The 27,747-nt window shown below is 44.9% G+C and overlaps 1 protein-coding gene across 1 annotated transcript in view; it reads right to left on the bottom strand.

Moving 5' to 3' along the window:
- LOC134396987 (zinc finger protein 91-like) overlaps window positions 1–27,747 on the bottom strand; it is a 46,141-nt gene that overhangs the window by 12,004 nt on the left and 6,390 nt on the right. Inside the window, exons 3-5 of the mRNA XM_063123601.1 lie at window positions 26,322–27,392; window positions 8,865–8,871; window positions 7,195–8,741 (exon numbers count right to left, since the gene is read on the bottom strand). Coding sequence (XP_062979671.1) covers window positions 7,195–8,741; window positions 8,865–8,871; window positions 26,322–27,392 — 2,625 coding nt within the window. The remainder of the gene's footprint in view (window positions 1–7,194; window positions 8,742–8,864; window positions 8,872–26,321; window positions 27,393–27,747) is intronic.

Raw genomic sequence — 27,747 nt, 5'->3', positions numbered from 1 at the left:
TCTAGAGTTAAAAGAACTACATGGATTATCCATAAGCTACTTCAGGGGTTCCCAATGGTTAGGCTGACCCTATGGAAAGGAGGACAGGGCTCCTGTATCTATAACAGTTGTAGAGAAAAGGGAATTTCAGCAGGTGCTGTATGCCTGCAGCACCTGGTGATAATAAAAGTTAACAGTTAAAGCAGCAGGAGCCCTGCCTAGCATGACCAGATACGAAAAAAGGCAGGGCTCCTGCAGCTTTAACTGTTGTGATGAATAGGGAATTCCACCAGGTGCTGCATGCATACAAATGACATGTGAAATTCCCTTTTCTACACAACTGTGAAAGATATAGGAGCCCTGTCCTCTTTTTCATAGGGTCACCCTACCAACGTGGCACCCAAGGGCAATCAAAAAACGTTTTTAAACCCTGTGTGTTTGTTTTTAATATTGTGTGCATTTATTTTTTATATATCCACAACAATAAATACATACGAAATACAAAAAAACTTTCTAGTAATTATACGTAGGCCAAATATACACCGCCCAATAGCCGAAGCTCTCTGGGCAGTTCACAAAAATTAAAACCATGAAGACAATTCAAAGCATAAAGTATTATTATTATTATTATTATTATTATTATTATTATTATTATTATTATTATTTGTATATAATATAGCTTGGTTCCTAGCCATTTGGTTCCTTGGTGTGACCTGATAGGGGAATGGTTTGGATTTACTTTATTTTTTTTATCACATGCTATTCCATCCTCTGAACAGATTACAATCTAAAAGCCAAAAACAGAAAAGGGTTGCAGTGTCTGGGACTCAGAGGTGGGGCTGTGCAAGTTGATATTCTCTTGCATGGAAAGATGGTTTCTTCGGAATTTTTTATAAGTGGTTCCCAATTTGCTAAGTACTGCGGACCCCGTGTTTTTCAAATGCTGAGCCAGGGAATTCCCTACTTTTGAAAAAAATGTTAACTCTATGGTAGTGCCCTGTGCGAAGCAATTTTTTTGAGAAAATCAGGGTTAGCCCCTAATAAGCAAAGGATTTTAGGTATACTAAAAAGCAGACCATAAAATTTGTGATATTTATGATATTACCACGCAAAAATGACAATGATTTAGCCAGGAATATAAAGACGAATTTAATTTTACTAACGTCTAGTTTTCAATTGAACAAATTATGACTTGCCTAGCAGCTACTAAACCTAAATGTGATGGGAGAAATCAAGCCTCTTTTCGTCCCGAACAATCCCTTCCATATCCGGTTCAATATTTCCTACTTTTAATCTCAAATCTTGGATCAACATCAAGCCGATTTCTATGCTTGTTCTTCATATAACAAAATGTCGAAAATGTTTGTTCACAAAGATATGTAGAACGAAAGGGAACTAGATGTTTCAAAGCTTTTTCACCTAACTTCTTATAATCAGGAAAAACCTTCACCCAGAATTGATCCAGTCTATATTCTTTGAGAAATGATTTCAATGAACCATCACAAGTCACGTCAACAAGTGCATCTCGCTCTTCCGCAGATAGAGTTGTTAGTTTGTACATCACCACATTCAAGAGGATTCCTTCTCCATGAGTTTTCAGGATTAGGTGCAGGGAAGTAATCTCTGAAGCTAGTCGCTAAATCACGCAGGTGCTCAGTGATGTTATATTTTACTTCTGGTAGGAATTCGTTGTCAGTGGACTCCAGAAATGAATGGTGAATATGTGAATGGTGCCACGGACCCCCTGGGTAGGTTATGTGGACCCCCTGGGGTCTGTGGACCACCAACTGGAAACCACTGATCTAGAGTTCAGAAAGCTCAAATTTTATGTCCTTTTGTGAAAGAGAAGGAGAGAATGCGGTTTGCAGAGACTCACTGGGAGGGCGTATCTGGTCTTTGCAGGACGCTGATGGAGGCAGCTTGTAGGCTGCAGGAAGTCCTGAGCTGGAGAAAGGAGAGATGGAGACCTGGAGACCACAGCAGAACACACAGAGAGGTGACAGCTTAGAGGTGAAACTTTTGGATAACACTGGAACATACTAAAATGAAGGACATAGAACGGACATTGACATATACCGATTCTTTCCCAATGCAGCTCATGAGGGAGCAACCAGAAGTTCCTGAAATATTATTAATCCAAGGAAGGCATGCTGTCAAAAGGTGTTAGCTTCTGTGATGTGTCCAATAAAGCAGTTTCTTGCAACTACTCGAACGCATGTTGCAAAAAAGTAAAATAAAACAAAAAAGCCCAGTTTATTGTACATTCACAGACCCATCGGAAGACAACGCACAGCACCGAAACACCTACATTCCATGACATATCAAAATGTTAAAATATAAATACATATTTTATTTATTTATTTATTTATTTATTAAATTTATATACCACCCCATAGCCGAAGCTCACTGGGCAGTTTACAAAAATGCACATTGAAAGGAGAGAAGATAAAAAGATGGACAAAAAGAAAGCCAAACGTCACTTAAGATGTAAATAACATCTTTTACAAGTCTTTACAGGAGAGAAGAGAAATTTGGCAACTCCTTCTGTACAGTTTTGTGGGAAGCAGTCAGCAAGGCTCAAAACCTAGGGAGGTTGTGGGCTCTCCCACACGAGAGGCCTTCAAGAGGCAGCTGGACAACCATCTGTCAGGGATGCTTTAGGGTGGATCCCTGCATTGAGCGGGGAGTTGGACTCGATGGCCTTGTAGGCCCTTTCCAACTCTACTATTCTATGATCCTATGAAATAATTTTAGGGTAACCATATGAAAAGGAGGACAGGGCTCCTGTATCTTTGCCTGACGGAACACCTCTCCCAGCATGAACCTACCCGTACACTACGCTCAACATCTAAGGTCCTCCTCTGGATGCCTACTCCGAGGGAATCTTGAAGGACGGCAACAAGAGAGAGGGCCTTCTCTGTGGTGGCCCCCCAACTGTGGAACGATCTCCCTGACGAGGTTCGCCTGGCACCAACACTATTATCTTTTTTGTGCCAGGTCAAGACTTTTCTCTTCTTCCAGGCATTTAACAGCAAATGTTGAGTTTTTAACCATACCATACATCTTTATTGCGATCCATAGATCCATGAAAAAACTAGAATCAAACATGAAACATCAGACAGAGCTATTGTCAACTGTTGTCTAATACACAGAGAGCTCTAATCCTGGCTGCCACTGTAAGAAATTTAGCAACAGCCAAAGTTACTTTTGAGGACATATCTTCCAACAGAAACTTAACATAAAATTTGTCTGAACTTCTGGACAGTTTACTCAACAATGGGGTGATCATAAGATGACGGGCCTGATTATAGAGTTTTTAACTAACCCGGAATAGTTATTTGAAATGGATATTGTATGTAATCTGTTTTTATGCTTTTCATGGTTTTAAATTTTGTACATCGCTTTTTAATGTTCAGTGTTTAATCTTTGTAAACCATCCAGAGAGATTCAGCTATGGGACGGAACACTTTCCCCCCCATATAAACATCTCTACAAATGGGGTGCGTCTTAGAATCGCGGGTGCGTCTTAGGTTTTTTTTTCTGTTGGTGGTACTGAAATTAGTGTGCGTCTTACAATCGATGGTGTCTTACAATCGAAAAAATACGGTGGTAATTATTATTATTATTATTATTATTATTATTATTATTATTTAACAGTTGTATAGAAAAGGGAATTTCAGCAGGAGTCATTTGTATGCATGCAGCCCCTGGCGAAACTCCTTCTCCATCACAACAGTTAAAGCTGCAGGAGCCCTGCCCTTTTGACCAAATACAAAGGTTTTAAAGATACAGGAGCCCTGTCTTTGCTTTCATATGGTCACCCTACCCAAATGTCACCCAAGAGTCTTTCCTGGGTATCTTAATAAAACAGGAGTGAGTAATCAATTTTGCTTAGCGATATAGGAATTACGTTCAAGGATAATGTGTATTAAGATGTCTAATATTCCATCCTTAAAGAACAAAAGCCACACGTGTTGAAATCCAACAAGGCCCAGGTTGCCCCAGAATCTGCCTGAAATGGCCGGCCGCAGACCCTCATCCACCATATTTCTTTCATCCATCTGCTCCTCTCCAAGTGGTCTCTTCATCCTTTGACACACCAAAAACTACCTGAAGAGTTCTAAGGCCTCTTTGCAGAGGACATCCTGTGTTCTCCAAGGGACATGCAATGTCGTTTTGTAAGGACCAGGTGGGCCCTGTCTTGAACTCTCCCCTCACCCCACAACCACAAAGAAGGTGCAGTGATGGCCCACTGAAGACCAAAAAATCAGAAGGATAAGTTCTGGGCCCATAATCTTTGCTGATCAGTGTCTAATGTCTGGCTCCAACTCAGCACAGCCAGATCTTCAAGAATGGTGGTTTTTAGAAGCACAGCCTGAAGCAAGCCGTTTCAGGGCTCAACATGGCGCCAGAGTGAATGACAGGACTAGATCCAAACGAAATGCTATTTTGGGCTGCATTAATAGAATATAGCTTCCAAATTGTGCGAGGTCCTGGTTCCTCTCTATTCGGCCCTGGTTAGGCCTCACCTAGAGTATTGCGTCCAGTTCTGGGCTCCACAATTCAAGAAGGACGCAGACAAGCTGGAGCATGTTCAGAGGAGGGCAACCAGGATGATCAGGAGTCTGGAAACAAAGCCCTATGAAGAGAGACTGAAAGAACTGGGCATGTTTAGCCTGGAGAAGAGAAGATAGAGGGGAGACATGATAGCACTCTTCAAATACTTGAAAAGTTGTCACACAGAGAAGGGCCGGGAGCTCTTCTTGATCCTCCCAGAGTGCAGGACATGGAATAACAGGCTCAAGTTGTTGCCTAAATGGCAGAAAGAGGTTTGTTTCCCCTGGAGGACTGTGCCAATTTTATCCTTCAGAGTGGAATCAGATTCAAAGACCGTCCACGGATGAAATTCAGCTTTATTTCTCGAGAAAGGCGAGGCTCCAACAAGCTAGTGCCCTGTAGGATCTGGCCCCGAACAATCTAAAGGTTTTTCCTTATATTAGCATACAAACAATGGAGATGAGTCACAATCATGTGAGGTTACTTCAGAGTCAAAGTTCAAATGCCACGTTGCTGTTTCTGGGCAGAGTTTGCACTCGGCACACAAAGCTAAGCTCCCGGCCTACTACCTTAGGCATGGATGTGTATTCAGGGTCTTGTGATTAGCTAATTCAAGTAGGCATTTTGCAATTTATTCTACAAAGTGACAGGAAGCCAGATTTTGGCTGGACATCAGGAAAAACTTCCTGACTGTTTGAGCAGTACGACAAATGGAACCAGTTACCTAGGGAGGTTGTGGGCTGTCCCACACTAGAGGCCTTCAAGAGGCAGCTGGACAACCATCTGTCAGGGATGCTTTAGGGTGGATTCCTGCATTGAGCAGGGGGCTGGACTTGATGGCCTTATAGGCCCCTTCCATCTCTACTATTCTGTGATTCTATGAAAGGCAGAGTGAAGGATGCAGGAACACCTCAACGTTCAGGAAGACCATGCTGCTCAAGAAAAGCTTCGCCGGAACAGGAAACCCGTTTATACTCTTCCTGCCCCGAAGGATCCAATGGCACTCTTGGGTGGGTGGAGTCAGGGCCACGCCAGAAGGTGCTTCACTGAGAAGGCTGCCACCTGCAGTTCAGTGGTTCACCACATGGCGGCTGCTGCGCACCCCCCAGCACTTCCTGTCACGGCTGAAGGGGCGCACCGAGAAACAAGATGGCGGATGCCGCATGGGAGCCCTGACGTTTGCAGAAGTCGCTACTCTTCCTTTCCACGGAAACATGGTGACTGGGGCGCTTTTGCTGCCTCTCTGGGGGGAGAAAGTGAGAGAGTAATTCTCGCAGGAGAGAGTAATTCTCCTCTGTAATTCTCCACACAAGTCTCACAGTCTCTCTCTTGGCCCCGAGGCAAGGCTGGCCCTTGAGATTTTGCCGCCTGAGGCAAAAAAACCAAGATGGCAGCTGCTCCCATTCCGTGTACAAAAGCTGGCCTGACTGGCAGTTAGATGTTTCTTCAAGACAGCATTTGCCACTACGCCTGAAGGGGAGCAGGCTAGTTTAGAGGGCAGGGAATGTGGCTCACAGCTCTCTCCTCCAACCGCGCTCTGCCACCTCCTAGTATCTGCCGCCTGAGGCAACTGCTTCCCTCTGCCTAATGGTAGGGTCGGCCACACCACAAGGATTGGATGGTGTGTGTGTGTGTGTGTGTGTGTGTGTGGAGACAGAGTCTGAGAGCGTGCTGAACAAGATTACCTAAGATCTGCTAAGAACTATAAGATTTTAACGATGACTGCTTTGCTGGTCAAGAGGAATGTAACTTTGATCTTACTAAACAATATGCTAGCCAAGGGTGACCCTATGGAAAGGAGGACAGGGCTCCTGTATCTTTAACACTTGTATTGAAAAGAGAATTTCAGCAGGTGTCATTTGTATATATGGGGAACCTGGTGAGATTCCCTCTTCATCACAACAGTTAAAGCTGCAGGTGCCCTGCCCTCTTTTAAATCTGGTCACTCTAGTATAGCTCCTGCAGCTTTAACTGTGAAGAGGGAATTTCACCAGGTTCTCCATATATACAAATGACACCTGCTGAAATTCCTTTTTCTATGTAAATGTTAAATATACAGGAGCCCGGTCCTCCTTTTCATAGGGTCACCCTATGCTAGCCACTGTTTCTATTATGCTTCTAATTACCCTAATTACATTGTATGTCGTATTTCATCATTTCGAAGAGTTGTTATTCTCTAATACCATTTGAGCAATAAATATATAGTTTGTGTATAGTTTGAGCAATAAATGTATAGTTAGCCTCAGAGGGGTTTCAGGGACCACAACCCAAATCAGTTCATTCTTGGAAGCCCAGAACACTCAGCCGGGATTCATACATCTATCACTGAGTGGGGTCGGTCCATATATAGCCACTGTTTTTTTTTCCTTGGCCAGGTGAGTCACAGAGACACTTGTTGGATGGAGCAGGAATGGGTCTCCCATCTCATTCTCTTGTTGTATCATTTGATGGGACCTATGCTGATGACTTGGATGGAAGTTCATTCCACACTCTGAGTATTTACGTGGCTTCTCCCCAGGGTGAATTCTTTGATGAGAGTTGAGGTCTGTGCTCCGTCCAAACCTCTTTCCACGCTTAGATGGGTTGTCTCCTGTGTGGATAATGTGACGGGGGTTGGAGGCTCATTCCATTCCCTTGAGCATTTATATGGCTTCTCGCCTGTGTGTACATTCTGATGTGACTTTAGGCTTCTGCTGTCGCTGAAACTCTTTCCACACTCTGAGCATTTATAGGGCTTCTCCCCGGTGTGAATCCGTTGGTGAGATTTAAGGTTTGAGCTCTGACTAAAGCTTTTCCCACACTCCGAGCATGTATAGGGCCTCTCTCCAGTGTGGTTTCTTTGATGTAAGGTGAGGCTTATGCTCTGGCTGAAGCTTTTCCCACACTCCGAACATTTGTAGGGCTTCTCCCCAGTGTGGATTCTTTGATGAGTTTTAAGGACCGAGCTCTGGCTGAAACTTTTCCCACATTCTTGACATTTAAAGGGCTTCTCCCCTGTGTGATTGGTTTGATGAAAGGTTAGGCTTTTACTATGAATAAAACTCTTTCCGCACTCTAAACACTTATAGGGTTTTTCCCCCGTGTGAATCCTTTCATGTGATTTTAGGCTTCTGCTATCACTTAAACTCTTTCCACATTCTAAGCATTTATATGGCTTCTCCCCTGTGTGAATTCTTTCATGTGATTTTAAGCTCCTGCTATCACTGAAACCCTTGCCACACTCTGAGCATTTATAGGGCTTCTCCCCTCTATGAGTTCGTTCATGCGATTTAAGATTTGAGCTCTGGCTGAAGGTTTTCCCACATTCTGAGCATTTATACGGCTTCTCCCCTGTGTGGTTTCTCTGATGTAAGGTAAGGCTTATGCTCTGACTGAAGCTTTTTCCGCACTCCAGACATTTGTAGGGCTTCTCCCCGGTGTGAATTCTTTGATGTGAACTGAGACTTCTGCTATCATTGAAACTCTTTTCACACTCTGAGCATTTATAGGGCTTCTCCCCCGTGTGAATTCTTTGATGCGTTTTAAGGTTTGAACTCTGGCTGAAGCTTTTCCCACACTCCAAACATTTGTAGGGCTTCTCCCCCGTGTGGATTATTTGGTGTAAGATCAAGCTTTTGCTATGACTGAAAGTCTTTCCACATTCCAAACATTTGTACGGCTTCTCCCCTGTGTGGATTCTTTCATGTGAATTGAGACTTCTGCTATCACTGAAACACTTTCCACACTCTGGACATTTATAGGGCTTCTCGCCTGTATGGATTCTTTGATGTGTTTTGAGATTTGAGGTCTGGCTGAAGCTTTTTCCACACTCTGAGCATTTATAAGGCCTCTCCCCTGTATGGTTTCTTTGATGTAAGATCAGGCTTATGCTCTGGCTGAAGCTTTTTCCACATTGTGAACACTTGTAGGGCTTCTCCCCTGTGTGGATTCTCTGATGTGTTTTAAGGACTGAACTCTGGCTGAAGCTTTTCCCACACTCTAGACATTTATAGGGCCTCTCAATTTTGTGGTTTCTTTGATGCAGGTTAAGGTTCTTGCTGTGACTGAAACTCTTTCCACATTCTGAGCATTTATATGGCTTCTCCCCTGTATGGATTCTTTGATGTGATTTCAAATATTTCCTTTGACGAAAGCTCTTTCCACACACTGAACATTTACAAAGATTCTCTCCTGTGTGGAACTTCTGATGTAAGTTAAGGTCTGAGCTGCAACAGAATTGTTTTCCGCACTCCAAGCAATTATATGTTTTCTCTTCTGTGTAATAACTTTGATGATCAGTAAGGTATGTCTGCTGGCTAAAACTCTTTTCAAACTTAAAGAATTTGAACAGTTTCTCTGTGTTGTGACTATTCCTTTTGCTTCCTTTGTAAAATCCTTCTAGCGTTGGGATATCATGGATGTCAGCAATGAATTTGATTCTCTGCTTTTCTTCAGTTTTCACACTGTGCTGTTCACCCCCTTTATTGCTCGCCCTCCCATCATCTGAAGGAATAAAAAAAGAAATATGATCAGGGAGGAATTAATTCACAGCTCGCAGGAATAAATCTAATAAACCACTATTAATAATACAAATCCAGAGGGAGTATATATCGAAGGATCATTAAAATAAAAAACAGCCTAGAACCAACTTCTTCCAAAATATATTATGGTAGGGTGACCATATGAAAAGGAGGACAGGGCTCCTGTATCTTTAACAGTTGTATAGAAAAGGGAATTTCAGCAGGTGTCATTTGTATATATAGAGAACCTGGTGAAATTCCCTCTTCATCACAACAGTTAAAGTGCAGGAGCTATACTAGAGTGACCAGATTTAAAAGAGGGCAACTTTAACTGTTGTGATGAAGAGGAAATTTCACCAGGTTCCCCATATATACAAATGACACCTGCTGAAATTCCCTTTTCAATACAATTGTTAAAGATACAGGAGTCCTGTCCTCCTTTTCATATGGTCACCCTAATACTGCCCCATAGCCGAAGCTGTCTGGGTGGTTTACAAAAGTTAAAAACAATGAACATCAATCTGGCCGCTGCATTTTGCGTTAAACTTGAATTAAACAAACTGATTTTCCTCTTCTCAACAGGATAGTCGCTAGTATCTTTATTTATTAGAAATATGGGGCTGTTCACGCATCACAATAACCCACACTCAGTGGTTGAGTGTGGGATATCGTTGAACTGTTGTTTTGTTGAATCTTGGGTTCGCCTGTTGTCTGGCTTGTTAACTGTGGCTTGCAAACTATGCAGTGTGGCTTGATAACCATGGGGAAAATGTCCTGGGTTCAGACCACACAATAACCCACGGTTCAGCGCCAACCCACACTCAACCACTGAGTGTGGGTTAACACATTGCACGAACCCGGTCATAGGTCCGTTTCAGACATCATGCTAACCCACTGCGGATTGCTCAAAAAGCGGCCTCAGTGGGTTAGTGCATCATGTGGTGGGTGTTCTCCCCATGATGGTCGAACTATCCACGCCCTCTACAGTGGGGTTAGCAGGCATCCACAGTGGTTCCCATGTCGTCTGACGGGACATCCATGTTTTTTTCCTCATTGTTCCAGCAAAAAATAAACCCACCCCCAAATGGCGGAGACCATAGAGTCCACCGGCAAGAACAACCACCGCTTCCGGCGATGTTCTTGCCACCGTGGACTTTTTCTATGGTCGGATGGCTAGGATGGCTGGATTGACGCCATGGCACCCGCTGGGATACATGAGCACACAGGCAGGAGAATACAAGGTTACCCATGGAATGGGGAGGGGTAAGTAAGTCACAGCACTCTGTGGTAACAGTCATGTGACAAACATGTGCACCATGCTTTCCGTAGCCGTCCCTGCTCCATGGATAATTTACCTCCCCCCGTTATCATGTGAACGTAGCAACAGCTGGACAGCCATCTGTCAGGGATGCTTTGAGGTAGATTCATGCATTGAGCAGGGGGTTGGACTTGATGGCCTTAGAGGCCCCTTCCAGCTCGACGATTCTATGATTCTATGATAGACTGACGCGCCTGCCAAAACTACCCATGACACATGAGTAGCACCGACCTGTTGACCTCTCTCCTTCCTCGGACCCTTCTACAAATGGATTTCCCGTTCTTTCTTGCCAGGAGATGTCAGATCTGGCAGCAGGAAACTCTGTTTAACAGAGAGACGGGCATTTAAAACATATGCATGCATTTATTCCATGGGCCAACGTTCAGAAAATAGAAATGATATCGTAATAATAACATTCTAAAATCGTAACGCCCCTTCTCTCTGCGTTTATTTATTTATTTATTTATTTATTTATTTATTTATTACATTTTTATACCGCCCAACAGCAAAAAGCTCTCTGGGCGGTTCACAAAAATGAAAACCACGAAAAGCATAAAAACAACCAACAATTTAAAAACATGAATACAAAATACAATATAAAAAGCACAACCAGGATTAAAACCACACTGCAAAATAACAAAATAAAAAACCATAAAAAAATAGGATAAAATAATAAGTGGACATATGCAACTTCAAAAGCCTCAGTTTCAAATATCACAACATTCTAAATCAGTGGTTCCCAAACTTTTTCAGGTAACCTCCCCCTTGGTTCCACAAACTCATGCCCAGTGCCCCCTACCCTACACTATTAAAACCATTATTCAGAATAGTGGTTTTCAATGACCCACTAAGGAAGATAATAACAATAAAATTCAAAACAGTAACAATTAATTGAATATTTATTTAAAATCCAAAGCACCCGCCGCAGGCTTGCTGAGGGAGGGAGGGAAAAGAGAGCGAATGCCTCTGTTTTGCAGCCAGCATGGCAGGGCACACCAAGCAGAGTTTGTCTTTTCATTAGCGTTTTGGTGCTTTTGAAACATTTCAATTCACCGTTAAAAGGACTCTTCTTAAACGGTATTAATACATGTGTGGATTCTTCCCCAATATGGCTTGGGACCAAACTACCTTCTCCCATAAAAATGTCCCTGGGTTTTAAGACCTTCTGGAGAGGCGCTTCTCAGAAAAGACCACCTCGAGCACCCCTCTGCCGCCCCCTTGCCTCTTAACGCCCCCCTATGCAATCCCACGGCCCCCAAGGGGGCAGTACCGCCCACTTTGGGAACCACTGTTCTAAATGAACAAAGATCAAAAAGAAAAGTAGCATATATTACACATAAATGTCCGTAAAGACAGACCAAATGTCTGAGTAGAAGTCCATTTGCAAATGGTGCCTGTCTGCCACGCTTTCAAATGTGGCTAATGTGGGTAAGTCTTCAATCCATTTCATTATTGGCAGTTTTATCTTTCCAACGTTGTAGAATCAGTCCTTTGGCAGTCTCTGCTTTTAGTAGCTTCTCCTCCTTTCATTCACACTCTGCTTCTACTCACTAATTAACTTAACTACCTGTGGCAGCTAATTTAGGGCGACCATATGAAAAGGAGGACAGGGCACCTGTATCTTTAACAGTGTTATTGAAAAGGAAATTTCAGCAGGTGTCATTTGTATATATGGGGAACCTGGTGAAATTTCCTCTTCATCACAACAGTTAAAGCCGCAGATGCCCTGCCCTCTTTTAAATCTGGTCACTCTAGTATAGCTCCTGCACTTTAACTGTTGTGATGAAGATGGAATTTTATCAGGTTCTCCATATATACAAATGACACCTGCTGAAATTCCCTTTTCTATACAACTGTTAAAAGATGCAGGAGCCCTGTCCTCCTTTCCATAGGGTCACCCTAAATAAACAGTACCGGAATATAGTACCTGGGTTGTATTTCTCTTTCTTTTCCCCTCCCTTAGAAATCTACTCTTTGGTTTTATTTGGAGCTGGGTTGCAAGCGTTGAAGTCCTGTATTTCTAGAGTTAAAAGAACTACATGGATTGTCCATAAGCTACTTCAGGGGTTCCCAGTGGTTAGGCTGACCCTATGGAAAGGAGGACAGGGCTCCTGTATCTATAACAGTTGTAGAGAAAAGGGAATTTCAGCAGGTGCTGTATGCCTGCAGCACCTGGTGATAATAAAAGTTAACAGTTAAAGCAGCAGGAGCCCTGCCTAGCATGACCAGATACGAAAAAAGGCAGGGCTCCTGCAGCTTTAACTGTTGTGATGAATAGGGAATTCCACCAGGTGCTGCATGCATACAAATGACATGTGAAATTCCCTTTTCTACACAACTGTGAAAGATATAGGAGCCCTGTCCTCTTTTTCATAGGGTCACCCTACCAACGTGGCACCCAAGGGCAATCAAAAAACTTTTTAAAACCTGTGTGTTTTTTTTTATATATATATCCACGACAATAAATACATATGAAATACAAAAAAACTTTCTAGTAATTATACGTAGGCCAAATATACAACGCCCAATATCCGAAGCTCTCTGGGCAGTTCACAAAAATTAAAACCATGAAGACAATTCAAAGCATAAAGTATTATTATTATTTGCTGTTGTTTATTCGTTCAGTCGTTTCCGACTCTTCGTGACTTCATGGACCAGCCCACGCCAGAGCTTTCTGTCGGCTGTCGCCACCCCTAGCTCCCCCAAGGTCAAGTCTGTCACCTCCAGAATATCATCCATCCATCTTGCCCTTGGTCGGCCCCTCTTCCTTTTGCCTTCCACTTTCCCTAGCATCAGCCTCTTCTCCAGGGTATCCTGTCTTCTCATTATGTGGCCAAAGTACTTCAGTTTTGCCTTTAATACCATTCCCTCAAGTGAGCAGTCTGGCTTTATTTCCTGGAGTATGGACTGGTTTGATCTTCTTGCAGTCCAAGGCACTCTCAGAATTATTTGTATATAATATAGCTTGGTTCCTAGGCAGTTTGGTTCCTTGGTGTGACCTGATAGGGGAATGCTATTCCATCTTCTGAACAGATTAAGAACTGTTAAAGATACAGGAGCCCTGTCCTCCTTTTTATATGGTCACCCTAAGCTAATTCTTTTTGCTATCACCCTCCATCCAAATTCAGCTCGATCTCCCTCTGACCTTTCCCTGTTCTCCTCCTAACTTACGTACTCTAACTGCCACTATATCTCCACCCAATTCTGGACAGAGCTGTACATAGGGTGACCCTATGAAAAGGAGGACAGGGCTCCCGTTTCTTTAAGATAGAGCCTGGAGAAGAGAAGACTGAGGGGAGACATGATAGCACTCTTCAAATACTTAAAAGGTTGTCACACAGAGGAGGGCCAGGATCTCTTCTCGATCCTCCCAGAGTGCAGGACACGGAATAACGGGCTCAAGTTAAAGGAAGCCAGATTCCGGCTGGACATCAGGAAAAACTTCCTGACTGTTAGAGCAGTACGACAATGGAACCAGTTACCTAGGGAGGTTGTGGGCTCTCCCACACTAGAGGCCTTCAAGAGGCAGCTGGACAACCATCTGTCAGGGATGCTTTAGGGTGGATTCCTGCATTGAGCAGGGGGTTGGACTCGATGGCCTTGTAGGCCCCTTCCAACTCTGCTATTCTTTCAAGTATTTGAAGAGTGCTATCATGTCTCCCCTCCATCTTCTCTTCTCCAGGCTAAACAAGCCCAGTTCTTTCAGCCTCTCTTCATAGGGCTTTGTTTCCAGACCCCTGATCCTCCCGGTTGCCCTCCTCTGAACACGCTCCAGCTTGTCTGTGTCCTTCTTGAATTGTGGAGCCCAGAACTGGACGCAGTACTCTAGATGAGGCCTAACCAGGGCCAAATAGAGAGGAACCAGGACCTCACGTGATTTGGAAGCTATACTTCTATTAATGTCCCAGGGCATCCAAATACCACACAAGGGATCCCAGGAGCAGGCAGAGATAATCCCTCCATTTTCCTGGGAAAAACCTTAGGTGTAGAAAGGGCCTTTGATACTTTCCTGAATCTATTTCTTTATTTATTACATTTTTATACCGCCCAATAGCCAAAGCTCTCTGGGCGGTTCACAAAAAGTGTTGTTTGACCCAGCTTCTGACGGATACTTCGGCTTTCAACCACGGACTATTTGTTGACATTTCCCTCCTGCTTATCGAGTTTAACGCCGGTGATTTACGCCACCCCTTTTCCTATCTCTGTCTCCATTTCCACGCATAGATATGTAGCGATTCAATGTCCCTTGCGCCACGAGGCACTGCCTGAGGTGCATAGAATTACTCCATTTTTTTAATTTAAATTTTAATAATAATAATAATAATAATAATAATAATAATAATAATAATAATATATTTATTACCAACATCTCTCTTTGGATCAAGGTGGGGAACAACACGACTACAACAATACAATATAAATCAAATACATAAAATTAATTTTAAAAGCCTATAAAACCAATTCAATATCAAAATAACAATCAAGACATCTTAAAATTCTTGATTTAAAATTCATCTGGGTAGGCCTGCTGGAAGAGACTAGTCTTTATAGCTGTCTTAAACTCAGAGAGAGAGAGAGAGAGAGAGAGAAAGAGAGAGAGTTAAGTTGACAAATCTCCGGCCGAACATTCCACAGTCTAGGAGTGACAGATGAAAAGAACCCCCGGGGAACAGTTGTCAGCCTAGTTTTGGCTGACTGATGCAAGTTCTCTCCAGAGGACCTGAGTGGGTGGGGTAGATTGTATGGGGGAGGGCGATCCTGCAGGTAACCTGAACCCAAATCATGTAGGGCTTTAAAGGCTCTCCCACACTAGAGGCCTTCAAGAGGCAGCTGGACAACCACTTGTCAGGGATGCTTTAGGGTGGATTCCTGCATTGAGCAGGGGGTTGGACTCGATGGCCTTGTAGGCCCCTTCCAACTCTGCTATTCCATGATTCTATGATTCTATGACCAACACTTTGTGTTTTGCCCGGAAACAAATTGGCAGCCAGTGAAGTGATTTTAAGGTTGGTGTAATATGATCGCTCCTAGGTGTACCGGTGACCAACCTGGCTATATTTTGAACTAGTTGAAATTTCCAGGCTAGGCACAAAGGTAGCCCTATGTAGAGCACATTGCAGAAGTTGAACTTCAAGGTTACCAGCGCGTGCACTACCGTCTTTAGGTCTTCAAACTCTAGGAAAGGTATCACTGCAAGATGGACTATCCACTGTTGTCCTCAATGACATCCACGAAGGGCATTGATGGAGGCAGCGATTCTTGCTTATGATTCATCTCCCCCAAGGAAAAGAGGGATCCTTACCCAGAGAGGCCAGGATCCCACGGTTCTCCTCCATGACTTCCATGTGAAGAGTCCTTTGGCCTGGATTCAGTAGAGCCCACTCCTCCTCCGAGAAATGCACGGCCACCTCCTCAAAGGTCACCGGACCCTGAAAGGAGAAGTAAACATGTTGTCCTAGCAGATAACGTACCAATCTAAAAGGAGACGGTTGGAGGTTGTCCTGTAGGGTCCAGAACTTCCCTCAGTAATGTGCGATGTTTTCTTACCTTGCAAGTTTGACTGAAGCAAAAAGGCAGATCCTTCATGGCCCAGGGAGATTTCCAGGGGATCCCTGATGATCCTTCCCCTACCTGACCTGGCCACACAGGTGCCGCATGTCTGACAGCCCAAAGAGAACGAGGCCTAGAAGAAACCCCCGGTGTTGGTTCACTTTCTCTGAGCATTGTTCCATTTTCTGTGAGGAAAGCAAGGAAGGTGAGAAGATATTTTGCAATTTAGTTCCTTTTATTTTCGATCCACCCAGTAACTAAAGTTCTCTGGGCAGATTACAAATAGCTTGTATCAATCCCTTACCAACCTGCCTGGTCACCGAGTTCCTCAGAGGGCATGATCCTGCTGGTTCCGCATAGACCTATGGCCCAAGTGGAGTCCACCAGGAGAAGAGCCTTCAGTGTGGTGGCCCCCTTCCTTTGGAACTCCCTGCCCCTGGAGGTCAAGCAAGTGCCAACACTAGTGTTTCCGGCACCTCCTGAAAACAGCTATATTCCGGAAGCCTTCCTTAACTGACAGCCATTTTTTTATTGGCATTCTGTGTTGTTGTTTTAAAAGTGTAATTTTAATGGTGTTCAAATCTTTGTATATTTTACTGTTTTACTTCTTATGTTCACCGCTCTGGAATTTGTTTCGGATACGGAGTGATATAACACAGATTCTGGCCTGATTGCATTGGCTGCCTATACGTTTCCGAGCCCAATTCAAGGTGCTGGTTTTAACCTATAAAGCCCTACATGGCTTGGGACCACAATACCTAATGGAACGCCTCTCCCGACATGAACCTACCCGTACACTGCGCTCAACATCTGAGGTCTTCCTCTGAGTGCCTACTCCGAGGAAAGCTTGGAGGATGGCAAAAAGAGAGAGGGCCTTTTCAGTGGTGGCCCCCCAATTATGGAATGATCTCCCCAATGAGGCTCGCCTGACGCCAACATTGTTATCTTTTCAGTGCCAGGTCAAGACTTTTCTCTTCTCCCAGGTATTTAGCAGCATTTAACAACATATGCTAAGTTTGTTTGTTTTTTTAATGGACCCCAGAACTGTTGTTGTTTTAAATGGATACTGTTGTTTTATACTGTTGTTTTTATATTTTTGATGGTTTTAAATTTTGTATACTTTTTAATGTTCACTGTTTTTAACTTTTGTAAACCGCCCAGAGAGCTTTGGCTATGGGGTGGCCTATAAATTTAATAAAATAAATAAATAAACAAAATCTTTTGGCATGTTGCCTTTTGGCATATTTCAAAGTACAGCTTTGGACGCTTACAGTGCGAGTCGATTGAAAGAAGACGCCTTTTCAGATATATCGGAGTGGAGGGAGAGGAAGGGTCTCTTTCCCATAACAGGCCCGTGGGAAACCTCAAAGCAGTCTGTTGATTTCATAGAATCATAGAATCATAGAATAGCAGCATTGGAAGGGGCCTACAAGGCCATTGAGTCCAACCTCCTGCTCAATGCAGGAATCCACCCTAAAGCATCCCTGACAGATGGTTGTCCAGCTGCCTCTTGAAGGCCTCTAGTGTGGGAGAGCCCACCACCTCCCTAGGTCACTGATTCCATTGCCGTACTGCTCTAACACTCAGGAATTTTTTCCTGATGTCCAGCTGGAATCTGACTTCCTGTAACTTGAGCCCGTTATTCCGTGTCCTGCACTCTGGGAGGATCGAGAAGAGATCCTGGCCCTCTTCTGTGGGACAACCTTTGAAGTATTTGAAGAGTGCTATCATGTCTAGGGTGACCATATGAAAAGGAGGACAGGGCTGTTGTATCTTTAACTGTAATGTAGAAAAGGGAATTTCAGCAGGTGTCAATTGAAGAGAGTGAAATTCCCTCTTCATCAGCACAGTTAAAGCTGCAGAAGCCCTGCCCTCTTCTGCATCTGGCCACTCTACTATAGCTAGTGTAGCTTTAACTGTTGTGATGAAGAGGGAATTTCACCCACTTCAATTGACATCTGCTGCAATTCCCTTTTCTACATTACTGTTAAAGATACAGCAGCCCTGTCCTCCTTTTCATATGGTCACCCTAATCATGTCCCCCCTCAACCTTCTCTTCTCCAGGCTAAACATGCCCAGTTCTTTCAGTCTCTCTTCACAGGGCTTTGTTTCCAGACCCCTGATCATCCTGGTTGCCCTCCTCTGAACATTTCAGCCCCATTTGGGAGAAATAGAGACCTTGTTGAAATATGGCCCAAATATTCTTACCCAGTGAGGCAGCACTGCCATCAGCCTCTTCAACGATCCACTTGAACAATGTCCTGTGTCTGGTGTACGACGCAGCTTCTTGTGGCTGGGAGATCTCAATGGCCACATTTGAAGGCTTCTGTACCTAAAGCGGGAAAGAGGGCCCCAGTAAGGAAAATGGAAGAGAGATTCTGAAAATTATTATTATTAATTATTTATTGTGAATATTATAATAATAGTAATAATAGTAATAATGATGATGATGATGATAATAATAATAATAACAATAATAATAATAATAATAATAATAATAATAATAATATATTTATTTATTTGTTACCCGCCTCTCCCTCTGGATCGAGGCGGGGTACAACACAAATACAAACACCATAAAATACATATAACTAATTAAAACATTTAAAAGCAGCACATGATAAAAAAGGCATCTTAAGCAAACAATATCAACAAACAAAACAGAAAATACATCGTGAGAATGGGGAAAAAACCCCATAGATTTTGTATACTAGGGCTGTGCTCTGCTTCTTTTCGGGTCAGAGAAGCAACAGCGAGGCGGCCTGATTCGCCTCCAGAAAAGGCGGAGGAGAAGCGAGTCGGGGGGGGGGGCTGCGGATTGAGGCGAAGAGGATCACCTCAATCCGGAGCTCTGGACGCAGGTAAGGGGAGGGGAGGGGGACTCATCTGGCTCTGCCGCTGCCACCGCAGTCCCTGTGGCGACAGCGGTGGCGGAGCCAGGTAAGGGGGCAGGGAGGAGGGAGGCTTACCTGCGTCCATCGTGGGCTTCAATTGAGGCTGCGGTTGAAGCCAGAAGTGAAGGCCGGGGCCTCTTCTGGCTTCAAGCCGGGGCCTCGATTGACACCTGCGATGACAGATGCAGGTAAGGGGGTGGGGGTGGGTTGGCTTACCTGGCGCCGCCACCGTCGCCGTCCATGCGGCAACAGCGGTGGAGCCGGATCTTGCTCTGCGGAGCGGGGGGAAGGCGGATCGCCCCGAAGCAGATCGGGGGGGTCTGTGCACAGCCCTAGTGTATACAGAATTATCATCATTTCCATTGTATGAACTGTTAAAAAAAATATTATTATTAATGTTTCTTTACTGTCTGAAAACCAAAGCTCTCTGGGCAGTTTCTTCTTCTTAAGGTGCCTTCTCCTATCGGAGGTTAGCTATCATTACAGTTATTTTTGGGTTTGACACCGCTGCATTAAATAATTGCATAGAAGGACATCAGGACACGGAATAACGGGCTGAAGTTACAGGAAGCCAGATTCCAGCTGGACATCAGGAAAAACTTCCTGACTGTTAGAGCAGTACAACAATCGAACCAGTGACTTAGGGAGGTTGTGGGCTCTCCCACACTAGGGGCATTCAAGAGGCAGCTGGACAGCCATCTGTCAGGGATGCTTTAGGGTGGATTCCTGCATTGAGCAGGGGGTTGGACTCGATGGCCTTAGAGGCCCCTTCCAACTCAACTATTCTATGATTCTATAACAATTAGTAATAAAGGTCGTGTCTTAAACCAAAATCAATATACAGAACAAAATGGGTTTATTTATTGATTTCATTTATATACCTCCCCATAGCCGAAGCTCTCTGGGCAGTTCAATAAGATGTAGGGACTGGGCTTCTGTATCTTTAACAGTTGTATAGAAAAGGGAATTTCCGCAGGTGTCCTTTGTAAGCATGCAGCACCTGGCGAAATGCCCTCTTCATCACAACAGTTAAAGCTGGAGGAGCTACAGTAGAGTGACCAGATACAAAAGAGGGCAGGGCTCCTGCAGCTTTAACTGTCTTGATGAAGAGGGGATTTCACCAGGTGCTTTATGCATGCAAACAGCACCTGCTGAAATTCCCTTCTCTATACAACTGTTAAAGATATAGGAGCCCTGTCCTCCTTTCCATAGGGTCACCCTAGGACCAAATGTTCTCACCTGCTCCTCTTCCTGCTTCTTCTTTTCTGCTTGGCTCAAGAGGAAGCCTTCTGCCACGGCCACCGCCTGGGAACTGGTCTCCGCTCCACACTCTCTGACCCAGCTCTCCATCTCCGGGGGCAGGACAGCCAGGAACTGCTCCAGAACCACCAGGTCCAACATCTGAGCTTTCGTGTTCCTTTCTGGCTTCAGCCACTGACGGCAAAGGCGGTGGAGTCGGCTGCAAACCTCCCGGGGGCCCTCGGCCTCCTGGTAACAAAATGTCCTGAAGCTGTGGTGGGGTTCTTGTGAACTGGAGCGGTCCTCAACCAGAGCCTTTCGTGGTCTTGTTTCCCAGTGCTCCATGCTGCTTCCAGTGTCACGGGGGTCTTGCTCTTCCATCCTGACATCCTGCTCCATCTTCGCCTCCAACAGCACTCACAGGACCTCTGCTCTCTGCGGCCAATGTCTTTCTTGAGGGATGGGCCGGCTGAATGGGAGACCCCCACCCCGTCTTGCAAAGGTCTCCCGGCCCTGGGTGCAGGTACTAAACACCCCAAGCAGGAAGATGCTTCACCCTCCTCCCTCACCCACCCACACCAGTTGTGTCTGTCTGCCCTCCCTCTCCCCTGACCCCAAAGTCCTGCCTCCCAGTTTTCCAGTCCTAGCCTGCAAACGTCAACCGGTCCGAATCCTGTTTCATTGTTTCCAGAGTTCTGACCCAGGGAAGGAACTGACAAAAGCTCCTGGCCTAGCAGAGGAAGCCCAATAAACATGGGTGAGCAAAGACAGTCCCAACCTGTTGTGGGATGGGGTGGGGTCAGGATCTCAAGCACCCCCTCCCATTGATCCGCAGTGGTGTCCCTGCCGTTTGCTGCCTCCACGCATTGTCTGCGCTTCTCTGCCTACCAGCTCTTCTATCCCACTCACCCCCCCTCCCTCTTCTACCTAAAGGCACTCGGCATCCTCTAGCTCCCTTGGAGGGGGCTGCTGATGGGATGGATGGAAGAGGAAGTGGGTGGCCCAGCGCCTTTCTAGGCATCCTGACTCTCTCTCCCGTTAACCCCAACTCGGATTTTCCCAGGATGCAAAGCAGACCCGACCCCCCCACCCCCACAACCCATCCCAGTGGAGGCTGGTGGCTCTGAAAACAATGGGGCAACGAATCCGCTCTGGGTTTCAGTCAGACGGCTAAAGAAACATCCAAGGTGCTGAACCCTATTTGGGGCATATGGTTTGGGACCTTGGAGAGCTCCTTTGGAGTTCTGACTGAAACCCAGCGAGGATTCACAGCCCTACTAACATCGGAGTCACCAGCCTCCCCAGCCATGTCCCTTCTTCTTTTACACTGTGCTGCATGATTTGAATAGGGAGGAGCCAGGGATTGCATTGAGGACATCCAAACCTCCCCCCCTGACTGTTAGAGCAGTGCGAAGGTGGAATCAGCTACCTAGGGAGGTCGTGGGCTCTCCCACACTAGAGGCCTTCAAGAGGCAGCTGAACAACCCTCTGTCAGGGATGCTTTAGGGTGGATTCCTGCATTGAGCAGGGGGTTGGACTTGATGGCCTTGTAGGCCCCTTCCAACTCTACTATTCTATGATTCTATGACCCACCCCCGTAATTTCAGCACTGGACAGCTACAAACATACCTGCTAGGGCTTTTCATGCCTGTTTTCTTTTGAGTTTTCCTCGCCCCCAGGAAAATGCAGCGCATTTGAACTTCTGAGCTTCAGTAAAAAAAAAAAGTGAAAAAGGCTGCACCTGAAGTCCTAGAGAAGGGTGTGGAGGAAAGAGGAGGGGGTGGACCTGTCAAAGCCACCCCTCCCTCCGGCTTCCGAGTGTCCCAGCCTGGCTGCAGGTTCTGTTGAATTCCAAGTGGGTTTGGGAGAAGAAGAGGAAACAGACAGGCTAAATTCTATAGTCCAGGCAGAAGAGAGGGAGGGAGAGAATGCAGACAGAAGAGAGAGAGAAAAGGCAGACAGGTCTTTATATTATTATTATTATTATTATTATTATTATTATTATTATTATTATTACTACATTTATATCCCGCCATTTTTACTCCAAGGAATGGAGGGCGGCCTACATAATCCTCCTCCTCTCCGTTTTATCCTCACAACAGCAACCCTGTGAGGTAGGTTGGGCTGAGAGTCTGTGACTGGCCCAAAGTCACCCAGTGGGTTAACATGGCCGAGTGGGGACTAGAAGCCGGATCTCCAGACTCCCAGTCCAACACTCTAACCACTACACCACACTGGCTGGAAAAAAGGGGAGGGGAAAGGGATTGTTATGGAGGGGGGGGGGCTTTATGAGGATTGGAGGTTGTTGCGAAGACATAAGAACGTAAGAGACCAGCTGGATCTGACCAAGGGTCCATTTAGTCATAGATCATAGAATAGCAGAGTTGGAAGGGGCCTACAAGGCCATCGAGTCCAACCCCCTGCTCAATGCAGGAATCCACCCTAAAGCATCCCTGACAGATGGTTGTCCAGCTGCTTCTTGAAGGCCTCTAGTGTGGGAGAGCCCACAACCACCCTAGGTCATTGGTTCCATTGTTGTACTGCTCTAACAGTCAAGAAGTTTTTCCTGGTGTCCAGCCGGAATCTGGCTTCCCGTAACTTGAGCCTGTTATTCCGTGTCCTGCACTCTGGGAGGATCGAGAAGAGATCTTGGCCCTCCTCTGTGTGACAAAGTTTTAAGTATTTGAAGAATGCTATCATGTCTCCCCTCAATCTCCTCTCCTCCAGGCTAAACATGCCCAGTTCTTTCAGTCTCTCTTCATAGGGCTTTGTTTCCAGACCCCTGATCATCCTGGTTGCCCTCCTCTGAACACGCTCCAGCTTGTCTGCGTCCTTCTTGAATTATGGAGCCCAGAACTGGACACAATACTCTAGAGTCCAGTGCTCTCTTCACATAGTGGCCAACCAGCTGTTGACCAGGGACCAACAAAGCAGGACATGGTGCAACAGCACCCTCCCGCCCATGTTCCCCAGCAACTGGTGCACATAGGCTTAATGCCCGGATACTGGAGGCAGCACATAACCATCAGGGCTAGTAGCCGTTGATAGTCTTCGCCTCCTACAGGAATTTATCCAACCCCCCTTTTGAAGCCATCCAGATTGGTGGCCATCATCACTACATCTTGTGGCAGTGAGTTCCATAATTTATTTATTTATTTATTTATTTACATTTATATACCGCCCCACAGCCGAAGCTCTCTGGGTGGTTTACAACAATTAAAAATAGTAAACATTAAAAGTATACAAAAATTTTAAAAACATAAAAACAGTATAAAAACAACAGTATCCATTTAAAAACAACAATTCTGGGATCCATTAAAAACAAACTTAATGTTGTTCAATGCTGTTAAAATGCCTGGGAGAAGAGAAAAGTTTTGACCTGGCGCCGAAAAGATAACAACGTTGGCGCCAGGCGAGCCTCATCGGGAAGATCATTCCACAGTTGGGGGGCCATCACTGAGAAGGCCCTCTCCCTTGTTGCCATCCTCTGAGCTTCCCTCGGAGTAGACACTCAGAGGAGGACCTTAGATGTTGAGCGCAGTGTACGGGTAGGTTCATGTCGGGAGAGGCGTTCCATCACAATAGGGCTTTTCATGCCTGCTTTCTTTTGAGTTTTCCTCGCCCCCAGGAAAATGCAGCACATTTGAACTTCTGAGCGTCAGTAAAAAAAAAAAAGTGAAAAAGGCTGCACCTGAAGTCCTAGAGAAGGGTGTGGAGGAAAGAGGAGGGGGTGGACCTGTCAAAGCCACCCCTCCCTCCGGCTTCTGAGTGTCCCAGCCTGGCTGCAGGTTCTGTTGAATTCCAAGTGGGTTTGGGAGAAGAAGAGGAAACAGACAGGCTAAATTTGTGGTCCCAAGCCTTTTAACTCTGCGCTGTGTGAAGCATCTCCCACCACTCAGCTTCATGGGATGACTCCGGGATTTAGTATTATGGGAGAGGGAGAAAAATGTCTCCCTATCCACATTCTCAACACTCTGCATAATTTCCTACACCTCTATCATGTCTCCCCTTAGCTTCCTTTTTTCCAAGCTGAACAATCCCAGCTGTTGTAACCTTTCCTCATCTGGGAGATGTCCAGTCCCTTGATCATTTTACTTACCCTTTTCTGCCTTTTTTTTTTTACAGTATCTGACAATAACATTTAGAACTTTATTTGGATTTTGAAATATGGAAAAAATACATTGAAAGACACCACACCACTGTGGAGAAATGTGTTGTCTAGAGGGAAAACTCCACCCTACAGTGGTTTTTTTTTGGGGGGGGGGAAACACAGCACACTGAATATCCACGCTGAGCAGAGGAGAGTTCCTGCACAACCGCTGTGTTGCATGTTGTGTGGCAGGCTCTGTGGAATTCTCCGTTGCGTTGCGTTGACTTTTCCCACTGGCTACAGAGTTCCCTGGCAAGAGTGGCGAAAGGAGCGAGTGCCACTCTAGGAGAGCCACTGGGATTTTCTTTTTTGCAGCAATGGCTGATGGGATACCATCGGGAGGACCGGAGGTGGGGGGAGGAGAGAGGGGGGAGGAACTGTCAATCAAATGTCACAATGGATTTTACTCAACTCCATAGTAGCCCACAGTCACACAACGATGGAGTTAGAACATGTTGTGTGGGGCGTAACTCTTAAAAACTCAACCGTTGAGTGGAGTTTTTACACTGCATTGACTAACATGTTGTCTGAACTGAGCCAGTGTCACAGGAATTAACTTCAACCATGTATCTGAGTATAAAACAGTGGCGGCCTAGAGCCTCTGGACTACAATAAAGCCTTCTTAGCGATAAGAGACAACATTTCCAACTTACATGACAGTTCTGATACACACACAAATACATCATTAGCTGGGTACATGCATGTAAATGAATAGAGAAACGGCCCTTCTACGTTCAGACGGCTTACTTCTGACTAAGCCGGCACAGGGTTATAGCATAGCTTTTCCCCCCTTGTCACAGCATATCTTGACATAAGTGACGCCATGTTTGAGCGATTTGACCAAGCCAGATAGAAAGGTCAGACATTGAGCACTAAGCAGCAGCTTTTAGGAAATGGTCTGCATTTCATAGACCCTCGATCTCGCTTCTGTGAAAGGGTCTGTGGTGAGGCTGAATTTCCTCTTTCCCCTCGTTGCCTTGGTAACAGGGCTGCTGCAAGAAAAGTTGGGGTCAGCTAGAAACTTCCGGTTTTAGTAAACAGCTTTCTGCGCATGCTCTACTTCCTTTGTCAAACTGACTTAATAAAAATAGCGGACACACCCAGAAATCCTCAGAGAAGAATATTCCTTGGCAGAGGTAATGTCTTCTCTCCATTGCAATGTGGATGCCTTTCTTTCTATTAAAGATGTGTTGGATCATAAGAAGTGTCTTCGTAATGTTTGGTAGGGTGACCATATGGAAAAGAGGACAGGGCTCCTGTATCCTTAACAGTTGTATTGAAAAGGGCATTTCAGCAGGTGTCATTGTTATGCATGCAGCCCCTGGTGAAATTCCCTCTTCATCACAACAGTTAAAGCTGCAGGAGCTATATTAGAGCAACCAGATACAAAAGAGGTCAGGGCTCCTGCAGCTTTAGCTGTTGTATTGAAAAGGGACTTTCACCAAGTGTCATTGTTATGCATGCAGCCCCTGGTGAAATTCCCTCTTCATCACCACAATTTATTTATTTATTTATTTATTACATTTTTATACCGCCCAATAGCTGAAGCTCTCTGGGCAGTTCACAAAAATTTATCACCACAGTTAAAGCTGCAGGATCCCTTCCCTCTTTTGTATCTGGTCACTCTAGAGGGCAGGGCTCCTGCAGCTTTAACTGTGGTGATAAAGAGGGGATTTCACCAGGGGCTGCATGCATAACAATGACTGCATGCTCAAATTCTCTTTTCTATGTTAAAGATACAGGAGCCCTGTCCTCTTTTTCATATGGTCACCCTAGTTGAACAAACAAATCTGTGACTTTGGTCCAATGCTCTTCCACTGACAACCAACCAATTCCAAGGTAGTAGTGAAGCTGGAAAGAACCACAGCATACGGTTCCATGCCAGATGTGTATTTCCAAAATAATACATCTCTTAGGGGTGTGGCCCTTGAGAGTTGTAATTTCGGAGTCTGGCTGAGCATGGAAAGCGCTTAAAACAACATGTTACACCAAATGCCTGTCTGTTTATTTAACGGGGCTTGTCCCCTGTGTGTTTACTTCCATGTGAGCTGGAATCACAGGACACACTTTAGAACATTTATATGCTTCCTTGCCTTTGAGTATACCTTGATGTGATTTTAGGCTCCTCCTGTCACTGAAGCTTTTTCCGCACTCGGGGCATGGATAGGGCTTCTTCTCCTTTGTGTGGATTCTTTGATGGGATTTAAGGTGTGAGCCATGACTAAAGCTCTTTCCACACTCTGCGCATGTATAAGGCTTCTCCCCTGTGTGGTTTCTCTGATGTACGACAAGGCTTATGTTCTGGCTGAAGCTTTTCCCACACTCCAAACATTTGTAAGGCTTCTCCCCTGTGTGAATCCGTTGGTGTGTTTTGAGGACCGACTTCCGGATGAAGCTTTTCCCACAGTCTGGGCATTTAAAGGGCTTCTCGCCTGTGTGTGTTTTCTGATGGAAGGCCAGGCTTTGGCTGTGAATGAAACTCTTCCCACACTCTGAGCATTTATAGGGCTTCTCTCCTGTATGCATTATTTGGTGCGACTTTAGGCTCCTGCTATCGATTAAACTCTTTCCGCACTCTGAGCATTTGTAGGACTTCTCTCCGGTGTGGATTCTTTGATGTAAGGTAAGGTGTGTGTTGCGATGAAAGCTCTTACCGCATACAGAACATTTATAGGGCTTCTCACCTCTGTGGATCCTGTGATGGGAGTTAAGGTGTGACCTCCGACTGAATTGCTTTCCACACTCTGAGCATGTATAGGGCTTCTCCCCCGTGTGGATTCTTAGATGCAATTTGAGATACTGACTTTGACGGAAGCTCTTTCCGCACACCAAACACTTACAAGGATCCTCTCCTGTGTGGAATCTCTGATGCAAGCTGAGATCTGAGCTGCGACTAAATTTCTTTCCACACTCCAAACATTTATATGCTTTCTCTTCTGTGCGATTTCTTTTAGGATTAGCAAGGTTTAGCTGCTGACTAAAACTCTCTTCGAACTCAGAACATTTTAAACCTGTCAACTGGTTGTGTACATTCCTGTTGCTTTCTTCACAACATTCTTTTAGTAGGGGAATTTTGGGGAAGTCATTGTCTTTAAAAGCAATGGATATGTTTTTCTTCTGTTGTACACCTCTATAAAAAAACTTCTGGTTTTCTTCCATTTTTGATCTCTGTTGTTCACTCTCTTTACTGCTCGCCATCCCATCATCTGAAGGAATGAAAAGACAAAACTGATTAGGAAAGAAACCCGATGAACTGCTGCTAGCAATAACAGGAAATATCTACAGTGGTGACCAAAATTGTAGACACTTTTTTGAAATTTGCATGTTTTGCAACTTCGCATGCTTATAGAAAATGTTCTGTTTCACAAAATTCAAATGTTCATGTATCAATTGAAAGAGAATTTAATGCTGAATTCAATACAAAAAAACAGAATGCAAATACCTGCAGTACAAAAAAAGGTTATGCTTACATTAGTCTAAAAACAAACAGGTGTGATTGAGTGAAGAAGCGGATTGGAATGGCAAACCCTACTGGCCAATCACAGTCCTTGTTCTGAGGAC

The sequence above is a fragment of the Elgaria multicarinata genome, chromosome 3 (genome assembly GCF_023053635.1).
Source record: "Elgaria multicarinata webbii isolate HBS135686 ecotype San Diego chromosome 3, rElgMul1.1.pri, whole genome shotgun sequence".
Taxonomy (NCBI): domain Eukaryota; kingdom Metazoa; phylum Chordata; class Lepidosauria; order Squamata; family Anguidae; genus Elgaria; species Elgaria multicarinata.
The sequence above is the reverse complement of the archived record's forward strand: the minus strand, read 5'-3'. Positions and strand labels throughout refer to the sequence as shown.